This window comes from Leptonotus elevatus, chromosome 21, assembly GCF_054856555.1.
Source record: "Leptonotus elevatus isolate MCC_2025b chromosome 21, RoL_Lele_1.0, whole genome shotgun sequence".
In the NCBI taxonomy this organism is placed as follows: Eukaryota; Metazoa; Chordata; class Actinopteri; order Syngnathiformes; family Syngnathidae; genus Leptonotus; species Leptonotus elevatus.
Window position 1 is genome coordinate 6,334,977 of NC_141259.1, and position 14,310 is coordinate 6,349,286.

The 14,310-nt window shown below is 38.6% G+C and overlaps 1 protein-coding gene across 5 annotated transcripts in view; it reads right to left on the reverse strand.

Annotated features, from left to right (window-relative positions):
* Positions 1-6,261: 6,261 nt before the first annotated feature.
* The window catches only part of ntng1a (netrin g1a), a 95,963-nt gene continuing 87,914 nt past the window's right edge, over positions 6,262-14,310 (reverse strand). For 4 of the 5 annotated variants that reach the window (XM_086066036.1, XM_086066037.1, XM_086066035.1 and 1 more), the window contains 2 exons: positions 12,280-12,414; positions 6,262-7,793 (listed from right to left, as the gene is read on the reverse strand). In XM_086066036.1, the coding sequence (XP_085922162.1) occupies positions 7,564-7,793; positions 12,280-12,414 (365 nt within the window). In that variant the 3' untranslated portion in view covers positions 6,262-7,563. The remainder of the gene's footprint in view (positions 7,794-12,279; positions 12,415-14,310) is intronic. The other variant, XM_086066038.1, reaches the window with a different exon arrangement.

Sequence of the window (14,310 nt, forward strand, 5' to 3'; positions counted from 1 at the left end):
TCCGGTTGAGACTGTTTATGTTACTGATATCGACACATTAGCTGTTCAATAACCTGCCTGACATAAAATGTGACTGATGTAAAAATAAATGAACTGAGCACCAAACTAATGTTTGCAATTCATTTCATCCTTCCAGCAAGTGGCACCACAGGGTATACCCTTAAAAAAAAAAAAAAAAGGAGAAAAAAAAGCTGCTTTGGCCTTTATACCTTGCTGTCTCTCCTGCAGTCACAAGAAGTCAGTGTCTATCTCACATGTCTGAAAAGATTTTTACACATCAGGCGTTTCCCTGCGGGCATAGCACATCAGTTCTATATCTAGCAAGGCAGCTGCCACAGGTCTTATTAGTGAATCACTAGTCTAGTAGTCTAGAGTAAGCCGTCGTGTGACTGGCTTTAGAACATGATACGTGAATGAGGACCTGTTATGCTAATATACGATTAACGTCAAAACAGTCTACCTGGAGTGACACTAAGAGAGATAGCTTTTTGACTTAACACCTTTAGATCCAGCAGCTGACTGAACATGACAAGTCCATCATCTCCAAACGACAGTGAACAGACGTGCAAGGTCATGTTTGTACCTTTGTCCTACCAAGGTCAACATGTGTCAGAATGATGATAAGAGAAAATCATTTTCATTGTTCAAATACTTCAACCTAACTCTACAGTTATATCTTCTTCTTTTGGTATTTGAGCCTTGCGACTTTCTACAACCCAAACATTTGTTCAGTCTATTAGTTGTGCTGTGTTCTGTTGATGCTGCGCTAGCATACAATGTTTGTGCACTGCACACACAACATTTGTGGAAATCAGCCAGTGTGGACTCAGCTTGGTGTTGCACACACAGGAACCAAACACAGTCTGTCACTTTCAATGTTTTTATATTCTATTATTTAACTTTTTGACTTTGACATGAGCGAATGTGTCACAATTCCGCGAGGAACGACGGAGTAGTGATAGCACATTGTTGCTTCTACAGCCAGAACGTTTTGACATTGCCAAGACCCTTTTGTCAGTCAGAAATTTGAGCTGGGAGTTTGCGAGTTTAGTTTGAGTACATGCCTATAAGTCACCATCAAAATAGAAGGTTTGTGCCAATAAATCAGAACAGAAAAGTCAAGCTCAAGAGATCCTAAGATATGTGACTCGTTAGTCCATCTTTTGTGGCTCCCTGTGGATGGCAAAAAATACATAAAAATAAATTAGTAGGATTTAACTTTTCTTTTTCTTTTTTTTGCGTATTTTGTTTATTTTTTAAATAAAAATATTCTTTAAATGAATTAATGATTTAAATAATAAAAAAAGAATAATTAAATGTTTAAAAAAAATGTCATCCAAATTTTCGAGTTGTCAGAAAAAGTGACAAAAATTTTATGATTTTTTTTTTTAAATGACCTAAAAATGTCCAAAAAGGAAGAGGGAAAGCAGAAAATTGACATTAAATGTCAATGAAATTGCCAAAAATGTCAAATAAATTTATAATAATAAAAAAAAGGCAGAAAAGAAAACATTAAAAGGAAGAGGGAAAGCAGAAAATTGACCTTAAAATGTCTCTGGATTTGCCAAAAATGTCAGAAAATTTACTTAATAAAAGGCAGAAAAAAAAAACGGTTAATAAATAATCATAAAATGTCCCAAAACAAAAGAAGAAATCCTGAAAATGTCCACAAAATTGTCCAAAATTGATTGTAAAAATGGCAGAAAAAAAGGACAAAAAATAGCCATAAAATGTCAAAAAAGGGAGAGGCAGAAAATTACCATAATAAACAATAAAATTGCCGAAAAATGTCAGAAATTTGACGGAAAGATATAAAAGTGTAAAAATTTATGAAAAACTAAGTTTTAAAAATTACACTTAAAAAATGAAAAAAAAGAAAAAAATCCAAAAAGAGAAGAGGAAAGGTTAAATAAAATGAATGTACTAAGTATTGATTGCTGCTGTCATATTTTGGTGTTGTGGTGCAGCTCTAATTCGTCTTGGCTCCTCAGTACATTAGACTAACACTTAAACCAATGTTACCTTCATCACAATCTTCAAATGTTTTGTGGTTCCAGACAGATTGTTTGCCCTAAAATGGCTCCTTTGACAGTAAAGGTTGCTGAGCCCTGTTCTAGATGAATAGGAAAAGCTAAACTCGTATAAATTTCGGCGTATGCTGTTGCTGTGGCGACGCACGTTAGATAACAGGGAATAGACTACCAGAGTCTAACAGTTTGTAAGTCCAACAGCATCAGTCACCAAAAGAGACTCTTATTGGAAGACCAGACTCATTTACAAATGACCTTGACTAAGGTTAAGGCATTTATTTATACCTCCTGATTTAATTAGCCGGTCCCTAAATGATTATGTTAACTATGTCTAAATTTCCACCACCGTGTCTATTTTGGAATCAATTTAGCGTTTGACATGTAAAAAATGGCCGACATTGGTCTCCCTTCCAAGTTTACCTCAAGTCGCATCTTCTTTCTTTCTTATTTCTCACGGTACACTCTGGAGCAGGGAGTGATATGGGTGCCTTGCTTAAGAGCACCACAAGATCCCATTTAGCCACAGCTGCAATATTACAATTTCTTTCTTGGCCAATTGCAACCCCATGCATATATCAGCGGAGGCGTAGAATCAACAATAAAACAAAAGCCAGGCGGTAAAGTAAGCTTTTCCCAGGGATTTAAAAGAAGACAACGATCCAGCCTGTCTGAGACTTTGAGACATAGTTCCAAGGACAAAGACATCGAACCGCAGAGGCTCTATTTATGAAAATAATTTATCATCTTTTTGTTCCATTTTCCACCCAAAAAAAATGGTATTCAGACGCTTAAATCTCTATATTGTTACACTCTTGCATTTAGTTCAACCACACATAGGCCTGCTGCACTGGTGACTAAATAAACACCCACCGCGACTTGTAAACACTTTTCGAGAGCCGGACGTCTGGGGACGATTTGCCGCGTGGTATTCTGGTGACGCTTCATGGTCAGGTTGGCCAACAGCTGCTGGAGGAGAGATTTTTGGGATGAGTCTTCTCCCCAAACGATGTCAAGCCTTTTTTAAATTCTCCACACAGCATGACGCATTGACACCTGCACTCAACACATGGCTAAAATTAGGGCTTTTGGAGGGGACCTTCACAAACAGGTGACTTTGGTGAAATTCCTCAGATAGTAAATACATTCAACTTTACTCACTGAATAAAAACATATCAAGAGTTCCACAGATACCTGAAATAATGATCAGGACTGTTTTCCAATTAAATTTGAGATGTTCCAGCTAACAGAAGTTTAGGGATTGTAGAGGATTATTTTTCAGAATTTCCAGAATTAACATTTTAAATTAGCATGTTGACATTGTTGCTATCAGTTATTTTCATCGTGAAATGTACAAACAAATATATACATTTCCCTCTCACAAAAGAGAATATTGTGTTGCGTATTTCATGCGTCCACCAAGTCATCCACAACAACATACCCGTAACGTAATTAACAGATAAGCTAAGAGCTAGCTAGCTAAGCTTCTTGCGTTAACTTCTGATTTGAAGGAGGCTCATGCTTGAAAATGGAGATATGTGTGCGGTGTGCTGTGTTGGTCATCTTGAGTACAACAAATACTATACGAGTAGTAAGAACACACAAAATCGGTTAAAATCTTTAATATATATTTGTGCCTACCAGACGCTAAAGTTATTGTCTGTACCTGTACGTAGCAAGTTGTAGATAGTTTTGAATTAGCAACACAGCTTCACCTAAAAACAAACATAAACAATGAAAAATGAAAAGCACTGGAGAAAAAAAACATTCCTCTTTTTATTGAAATAACTCTCATACATCATTTCACTTAATTATTTGTCTCTATTTGAAATTTTGTATTTGTCTTCCACTAAGTAACTAAAGTATTTTACCGCAGATATCAAGGTAAAATCAATAATTTATTAATAAATAATATTTTCAAACTATAATTTATTCAGTTTTCAGTGTAAAGGTGCTCGCACACTGCTCTTGGATTTTGTGCGAGCTTGCTCATATTTGGTGCTGGTTGCTAAGCAACCAAATAGGAAGTAGCCTGGTGCCTTTTACCGCTTGTTTGGGCATTAAGTCAGCTACAGCTCGGCAATATTTAGCCTATTTGTCAGCCCTGTTTTGCGTCATATAAGTTGGAGGAGGAGATGTGATACATATTTGGCTATGCTGTTTTAAAATCATACACTTGTACCACTTTCAACCAACCTGACAAATCCAAATCCCAGGCAGCTTCATTTTTTTGTCGACATTTGTCCTGTGTCCCAAAGCTCAGGGCAATGGAATCACTCCACCACCATCTTTTCCCATTGGATGTTCTGCGATGTCGTCACAGCATACTGGCCCCCAATTTGAACATCTTTTCATTTCAAGCGTTTCTGCGAGCTCGTGCCGTACATTTGCATTGAAAGGGTTGGTCGACGGGGCACGGTTTGCAGCGAGAAAGGGCCCTAACAATTTGCAATCCGAATGTATTGATCAGCCTTTGTGTCGAACTTTTGAGTGCACAAAATGAGAACGTGTGAGTGAGACTTCAGTATTTCAGGTTATAGATGAACTGTCAAGCGTATGACAAGAGCCACTATATAAACTTTGAGCACAGGCTCTCAGGGACACATCAATGCTTGTAAATATTTAATTATGTGCCTCTGACAACGCACACCACTGAAACAAATCGTTACCAGATAGAATTCAAGCTAAATGGCACAGAAATATCGCCAAAGCTGATGCACTCTTTTTTTTCATGTCACAATTAGATTGGGCTAGCCAGATTGTCGCTCAGATTTAATATGTTTTGACAGCACATCCTAGGCAGCAGCAGTGGTGGGATTTACAAATACAAATCATTTGAAATGATCATCATCATCATCATCATCAAATCATCATCATCTATTTGATTAGATTTTTTCTGACACTTTTTACTTTTATTCCCAACAGAAAACAGATAAGTACTTTCTAATCCTTACTTTGTCAACATTATTTTTCAACCTCTGAAGATGCTGACAATGTAAAAAAAAAAATATGATAAAATATATGCGACCAGGAAAACTTTATTGACTGACGATGTTCCTCACCCAAGGCCTTATTTAATATTCGTTTAGGCCAACAGAACCATAAGCTTCTGTCCTTGAAAAAATTTATAATTCCATAAATTAGGTGAAATTATATTTAATTGAATGAATTTTTAATAGAAATGATTTCGAATTTTGGATAGGAACGATACAAGCCCTAACCCTAAACCGAACCCTTCCCTCGAAATAAGAGGAATTTTGTTGGTCAAAATGTGTAATATTTAGTGGGAAAAAACATGGATTTTTTTGCTACGTGGAAATTGGGGTCGTGTTGAAAATGTATCTCAAGGTGAATTGAATGAGCTGAACTTTGAACTTCGAATGGGAGCAAATTGTTGAACATCCCATTGGAAATGAAAGAGGAATGTTTGGGTGAAAAATGTGTGGGAAAACTGCTTGGAATGAGAAAACTAATAGACTGCGAATCGTGAACTTTTGGAACACGTTGAAGTCATAACGATTTGAATTGGTTGAGAAATTTAGAAGTTGAATAGCAAAACCTAAACCCTAACCCAAATCCTTCCCTCAAAATGAGTGAGGATTGTGTTGGTCAAAAATGTGCAATATTAAGTGAAAATATGTAATTTTCTACTAAGTGGGAATTGAGGGAATGTTAAAAATTGACCTTAAGGTGAATTGAATGAGATGAACAGTTTACCTGTTGAATGTCTCATTATAAATGAATGTGAATTTAAGGGGTGTAAAATGTTGAATTGTGTGGAAACTGTGAAAGTTTGAAATGAGAGAAATAATATCCCACAAAGTGTGACTCTTTGGAACATTTTGAAGTTAGAATGATTTGAATGGGTCAAGAAATGTTGAAGAAGTTAATTGGCAAATAAAGAAAGAATAAAGTTCCTGATGAGTGTCATGATCACATGACTTTACTTCATTCAAGTTTATTTTTCATTTTTGTTCTTTTACTTTTTCAACCATGACCAGACGATGGATGTAGCTGTGGCTTAAATGTAAATCCAGGAATTACACATCACAGTTATGCATGTGTCTTATAATTTTGTATTACCGGTGTGACCTTTGCTATGAGAGGCGGCAGAATGTGAATGTGTCTTTTCATCAGGAGTTTTCTTTCAGCCTGTACTTGAATATTGCAAACAGTTTCAGGTCGATGATAAACACATAAAACATGACTGACTCATCAAAACCGGAAACAGCACTCATTTTTCACCTTTTATTCACTTAAATCCTCAAGTGTTAACGCGAGAACATAACATTTAGAATGTCCTTTGGTGGGATTGAAATACACTTTATTAATACTGTATGTAAACTGATATTCTTTGATGCCAGCACATTGCCAACACAAAGGAAAATGACCCGTACAACTAAAAGCATTAAACAAAAATGAACGGGGTAGATACGGAAAAAAATAAGTCAGCATTTCGGGTGCCGTTAAGATACATTAAAGTTGCCTTCTTTTGTCACAGTTCAGCAAAGATACAAAATGACTACATTACTTGTATTGTTTGCTCAGTTTAGAAGAGAACCTGTAAATACACTGATGATTTTCTATCCACTTGTAGTGTGAAAAACTATCCTCCGACCGGGATGAGAGAGAGCGAACAGTCTAATAGAAAATAATCAGTCAGCTTTAGTGGAGCTTATTAGAGGAGGAAATATGATAAGAGAGCAGAGAGACAGAGAGAAAGAGAATTCTTACACATGTGCATCACCAACATTGGACAAAAAAAAAAAGAATCCTTCAACCAACGAGGGTTTTACAGAGTAACATTCACAAAAGCACAGGTCAGTGGCAGCATGGCGAGGGGAAGGAAGAGGAGCTTGAAGGCGGAGAAATGGGAAGAAAAGTTTGTGTGCTACAAAGTAGCAGTCCGCACACATTTCTGAACCTGTTCTCCGTTTGGGCTCCCCCATGAACATTATATCGAAGAGGCAGAGGGAAATATTTCTTTGATTTGTCTTCCTCAACAGTCCAGCCACCATTAAGCTCACAGGGGCGTCCCAAAGGGGCCTCGCCAGCCACGGTCGGCGGTGTGAGTCAATTGGTCACGGCCGTTGTTGCCGTGGCAATAACAGAGGAAGTCGTCTTCGGTTATTCGCTCCAACTTCGAGGGAGCTTAAGCACCTGTATGGCTTAGAAGGGGGATGAGCCGGAGCAGTTGGGTGGGGCGGCTGTGGGGGTCTCATTGCACTCTTTTATGTTAAATTTTAATATTATCTTGCATTTTTACAAGTATACATTTTTTTTTTTTGTATATATTCTTTGATATTGAATGAAAAAAAACATGTTTCTGCACTCATTTTTCTGGCACATTCCTTTTCACATCAGTGTCCGCTGAGGCTGCTCAAAGAAGAAGCTGGTACAGTACAGTCCACAAAGCTCATGATTGTTCTGCTTGAATGCTTGTCGGTTATCCGAAAGAGGGATGGGTCGGGGGTCGGGGGGGGGGGGTGAAGGCTGTGTGTGTGTGCGGGGTTTTAATCGCTCCCACCAGGTCTCTTTAGAGAAGTGCCAAGCCCAGAAGAAGAACCAGCAGCGGCAACCCAAAGAAGGACGGAGACCTCAGGGGAAGCTGGCCCGAACCGGCGCCTCGACAACCCCCCAGCTCCGACTCGCAGCGCGGCTTCTCGCACAGCAGGCCTGTGTAGGCCGCGGGGCAGTTGCAGCGGACGTTGCTGACGCACACGCCGCCGTTTTGGCAGCGCATGAGCTCGTTGTCGCACACCCGAGCTGTGGTGTCAAAGAGAGATAAGAGTGAGTTCATTAGAATATTTTTTATGATACCTTACTTGAGCTGCACTGTGAGGAATAAAGAGACTATTATATTAGGGCCCCTGCATCAAAATACATTGTTTTCATATAAGTAGTCAGGTTTCCATCCAATTGCTTAGAATTTTTTAAGTGAATTTACTAAAAATGCGCAAAACGTACATGCGACGTATGCCCGTTTCCTTCTGTTCTTCTTTTGCAAATATTGAGAGCGGACTCCGCCGCTGTAGGTGGCGGTATACACCAAAGAGATGTGATCCACCAGTAATTTAAAAGAAGAAGAACAGGAAGCGACTGCGCCGTGCGATGACGTCGTATAAATTTGCTTTTGCAATTCTTGATAAACCGTAGCGTTTCTTTGTTGTTTTTCATCTAAAATTGCATTAATATTCGCTTCTTTATTTAATTCCAAAAAGACTTCTGGGAAATAATATCTTGTCAAAACATGCGACGTGTATCCGGTCTTGCCAGTGCTTATTCGCAAAACCTGTTTCCATAGCCAAAATTAGCATTTTCCTTTTTTTTGATACGCTTTAAAATCCACCCCCTCCAAGCGTAAAAACATTTTGGGCGAATTTTGAGCCCTTTTTCGAATTCCTAACGTATCCATTCAGTTTGATTTTTGCATTTCTTTATAATTCGTATAAAAATGGGTGGACGGAAACCCCACTATTTCCAGCATTCTGCTCAGCTTCCAATATCAGAATCTGATTTACGGATTCACAGTCCCAACCCATCCGAACAGAACGGGAAGCCTGGCGGGTCGCGACTTAGCGCCACGAGAAACTTGAATGTTGAAGAAGGCACATATAATTCATTCATTTAGTCAAAATCCATAGACCGACTATTTCAACAAAAACATAAATGGCAAGAAAAACATTTTGAAATGTCATTGTTTGTCATTTGGATGCCCCTTCAAAATAAGAGTACCCTCAAGGATTTATAAATCCTTTCCTCACTGTTAATTCGTTTTTAAATACTTGGTAGGGGCTTGATAAATGATACGAGCTATTAAAGAAGAACAGTGAGCGTAACCTCTAATGGACTCACGTCTTGTTAGCGATAAATCATCTTTGAGATTTCTGTACTTCAAGTTAAAGCTCTCTTTTGCCACTTACTGTATGAATGGTAAGAGCGCATCATTGCGGGATCATTAAAAAGATAAAACCAATTATTTTTGATATATTGTCATTAGTAATCAAGTATTTATAACTAGATACATCATTAATAGGGTACCCTTATTGTAAAGTAACTCCATCGTTACACCCTGAATGAAAAGTATTCTTGAATTGACAGCATCACGCATTTAATTAAAACATTTTTTTTTTTTAAAGCTATTCTACAACAATTTCTATTTTCACATAGATCATTTCCAGTGTAACAAAGCTGAATCCACAGTTTCCTCCAAAGCTTGTGAGTCTTCCCCAACCCCACCTTCAAACAGCAGCGACTTTAGACAAAGTGAACATCAGGTTGAAAATTGGTATATATTTAGAGCTGGGACACCGAGGCCACTATATTCCCGCCGGAGGCAAGCTGTCAAGCAAGCTGCAGGCAAACAAAGCAAGGCTGCGCAAACTAATAAACCAACAGAGACAAATAAACAATGATAAACACAGGAGACACTTCTACCCATTTCCCTCCTTTTTTCCGTGAGTGGAAAACAATATGGTAAGCAATCTATGAACCCGATGGGGACATAAATATCACAACAAGAAATATCAGGGCTCTCAGCTGGATGCATGAAGTCTCCCAGGAGGAGTCAAATTGGGCTTTGATGGGATGCGTGCAAAAAAATATTGACTTCTATTTGGCCACGTCTGGTTTGTGGCTGCTGAGTTTTGCTTCAAGCCTTAGCTCGCCACAGACTCTGAACCAAACAATGTATTTTAACCTTCAAATATCACTTTCAAGAGGATGTTAACAACTCTATTGAATCAGAAGTAATAGGTCAGTAATCAAAATAGGAAATGCAGATTAAATTTGTTTATCTTCATCATTTTAAGCGGGGTAGACACTTACTGAAAAAGGGCCGAAATTGAACATACCCCCACCTTCCGATCAAAGTCAGCAAACATTTGCTCCTCGGATGTCTTTAAGATTGATGTAAATTGTTATTAGTGACTTTTCTTGCCTGATCTGCTAAGAAAACAATCAGGGTAAGCAATCGTAAAAGTTAAACAGGCTCAATATTACCATAGTTTCGTCTAGCTATGGACACCACGAGCGACCTGAAGCTTGATGAGCAACCGGTTGTGTTGAGTGCTTGCGTAGCGTGTCGGCTATGTCAATGATCAAAACATAAAATGACACGATGAAGCGTTTTGCAAATGTAATGTCGTTACTACATAAGATAACAGTTAGCCTAGCTTCTTCTATTTCTTCTTTTACTTCTAATACTCTGCTTAAAATGTAAAAAAAAAAAAAAAAAATATTTCGCTGTGGTAACAAATAAAACATTTTGGGCAAATGAAGAAAAGGCACTGAAGTGTATTAATTAATCTATAATGTAGCTACGAGATAAGATAACAGTTAGATTACAATTATATTCCTTCTTTTATTACTACTACTGCACTTAAGATGTTAGGTAGCATATGCTAATAAATGAATAACGTCGGAGAAGAAAAGAAAAGGTTCTGAGGAGTATTCATTCATCTGTATCTATTTACTAAGCTAACAGTTAGCCCAGCTTCTTCTATTTCTTCTTTTATTACTACAACTCTGCTTAAGATGTTAAAAATAGGCAGCCTGCTTTAACAAATGACTGACTTTGGAGAAGAGAAGTACTAACATGTATTAATTCATCTATAATCGATTTACTAGATAACAGTTAGCCTAGCATCTTATATTGCTTTAGTACTACTGGTCTGGGCAAGAGAAGAAAAGGCCTTTACGATATAGTTACTAGATAAACTAACAGTTAGCTTAGCTTCTTCTGTTTCTTCTTTTACCAATACTTAACTGTCTGGTTTGCCGTGTGTCCTCGTGGGGTCTCCCACATTCAAAAAACACTGCTTAAGATGTTAAAAATGGATGAAAAACTTCAGGGAAGAGAATAAACGGCGTTGAGGTGTATTCATTAAAAGAAGGCGTTTCCTAGAAAATAGCAGCGATGCGATCGGGACGCAGGGGAGGCTCCTTTAATTAGACCGTGACCTTTTATCATGTCCCTGCTGCTCCGAGCTAAAGTCTCATCCTTCCGAGAATATTCGCAGCAGCTTCGATTCCTGCTGTGCAACATCAGAAACACTGACCTGACAAGAACAAATTCAATGTATAGGGGAGATTTTTCTCAGCAACTCACCGTCTATTATCAAATTGGTTAGACTTTTAAATGACACTAGAAGCTGGCCAAGAGAGCGAGAGAAAATAAGATGCTATCTGACTGGACAAATCGGGATCAAATCAATATATATTGGGAAGATACACTGATGCATATGTACAGTAGGCTAAAATTAGCATTATTACATTAATGGCTGCACTCATTTCTTTGATTGATGTCATTGGCCTTTGAGGTATCTAAAAAGCTATTTCATTAGGTTTATCAGGAGCTACATATTTTTGTTTTTAATCATGTGTTAGCGTCGCGGTAATCCAACAGTGATGACTAACCAAATGAATCATTTCTGGGTTTACCTGAAAGTCTGTTTTTTTCGACCCAATTTATGACTTCCTCTCCTTTCAGTCAAATATGAAGCGCAAGTCTACGTGTACACAGGTAGCGAATGATAAGATCTGGCGCATTTACTTTTGATGAGGGAAAATATTTGGAGAGGGGACTGATGAAGTAGGCGTGTCTGCCAGGAAGTGAAATGTGTTTGGTGAGAGATTTCAGATTTAATTGCATTCCTCAGTCTGCATACAAATGGCAGACTTGACCACACACGCAACACCTTGGGAAGCTGATGCTATAATGGAAGGTCAAAACAGAAAACTTTTCAAAGCATCTCTGGTAACAAGCAATTTTCAGTCTTACTGACGGAACCACATGCGAGTAAGACAAACAGCCTTTAAATTCACGGTAATTGTTAGCATTGGACATTTATACATCATCGGAAAAAGAACCTCCTCCTCTAGAATCGTTAGCTTTGGATGACATTGCCTGGTGTTGTGGACTGACAAAAAGGTGACGGATACTCAAACAGATTGCAGGCAGCCTGTCAAGCCGTCAATATTGACTCAGCTTTCATGTTGCCGCTGTGTTGCATGGCTGAATGACCACGTTAGTGAGCAGCATGCGGGCCATTGCTTCCCCCCCAGGCCTCGATTTCAGCTATACAGTGTATCTCTATGTTCAGTTTGCTTCCAGCTGGCTTTATGATCTATACACGTCATTTTTTTCCAGCAAAGCCGAGGATTCAGACAAAAGATGGAAAAGAGAGAGTTGATTAAGGGATGAGGGAAGAGAGTGAACCTGTTATGTGGTGGTTGTTGTGGTTCTACTTACATTTGCAGCCATCGTCCCACATATAGCCGGGCAGACACTCGCGACACTTAGGCCCTGTAGTGCCCTCCTTACATATACAATATCCTGTGCCATTACAGCGATCACTGACTGAGCCAAAGGGATTACAATTACATTCTGGAAAAAAAACAACACACACACACTCAAGCTGGAGACACGTGCTTTGACATCCCAGCACACCGCGAGAATGTGCACAGCGTGGCCCGACAGTCCTTCAACTCAATTACTGTTTAACAACAGTCAAGTGATGAAAACTTGGAGCTACTGAGCGAGTCATCTGGAATAAATGCGACCATTTCAACAGTAACGCGGAATGGAAACATTGTGAAGTTGATTCTATGTGTGAGGATTTTCTTAATTAATAGTTTTGATAATTAACAAATTATGATTCTTTTTAAAATAATGATAAACAGTCATTAATGGTACTCAAATAAAGTTGGATTACACTGTATATGATAACACCAAAAATACTAAATGATGTCAACTCAAATATTTTCTTTACAATATGTTCTATGTGCCCCACACTAGTCTAAGCACAATATTCTGATTAATATTGCGCTTGTGGAATATGAATTAAGCAGCAAAATCCACCCGTTTTCATCCATCACAGGGGGCGGCCATTTTGCCACTTGCTGTCGACTGAAAATGACATCACAGCGTCGACCACTGACGGCTCACTTGTTTTGACTTTGGTCATGTGACATTCGCAAGCTGAGCCGTGATTGGTCCTGAGCCCTGAGCAACTGTCATGTTATTTTTAGTTGACAGCATGTGGCAAAATGGCCGCCCCTGAGATTAATCCAAATGAGTAGCTATCGCTGCTTAATTAAAATTCCACAAACACAAAAATAATCAGAATATTATGCTTAGACTGGTGGGGCTTAATAGAACTTATTTGTAAAGATTTTTTTGGGGGGGTTGACTTCCCTTTAAGATAAATATGATCCAATAAATATACTATAGTATGGTAACATGTAACCCATCAAATAAAAATACATATTAAATACTATTCAATTATAGATGAACAATTTATATTAAATGAATGTAATTTTCTACATATAATTTTAGTTGTAAATGTGCATGCAAATAGAATTTTTTCTCCGTTTTAAAGCATCATAAGAAATCCTGCTCTTCCTTTCACTGCCACACTAATCCATCTTTTTAATGTACAGCATTTAGTGAGCAACTGTACGCATAATCATTAGTGCCAATGTCAGATGGACCAAATGGGCTAGACTGCACATGCACGTGTAAAATTACATTGATCAAAACAGGCAGAAGTATGCAGAAGTGGGAAAAGGGAGAGTGGAAATGACAGTTATAAGGACGCATTGGAATGAAATCAAGACAAGAGAGTGGAATGAGTGGAAGGACATCACATTGAAATGGGCATTGTTGTAATTATTTCTTAAATGGCCAGACTAATTGTAAATCAATCTTCCTTCAATTCCTCCAAATATAAACGATTAAAAACAAAAACCAGAGTAATACAGGGTGTTCAAAAAGTCACTGTATTTAGTTTCGTAAACTACAGGCGGTATTTCCAGTATTCTGAATTAAAACACGCCTATGTAATGAGAATACAAGCTCACAGTGAATTTCAGAACACTTTGTACTTGATGTCCTGTTGCCCTTCCAGCAACCCTGTGCTCCCAAAGTGACACCTGCCGTATTTTAGACGACCCCCCGCCCATCAACTTGAACATAACAAAAAGAGGTGACTTTAAGTGACAAATCAAAGCACGGAGGTCAGCATTAACGGATCCGGGGAGGCCGCCAATTCGGCACAAGGTAAATTGTCGGCGGCTCTTAATGCCTCGTGATGGGTTTCAGCTGCTGCTCCTCAGGCCTTTTCGTATATATGACATAAAGTCATATAGCACGTCTGACTGACGCTGACTTCTTTGGTTCCTCTGTCGTAGCCTGTCAGCCCCCCCCCCCCCCCCCCCACCACCATCCCCACCCCACACTCCACCTCCCCTTAGGACTCACAAATGCACCTGGCACCGTGGA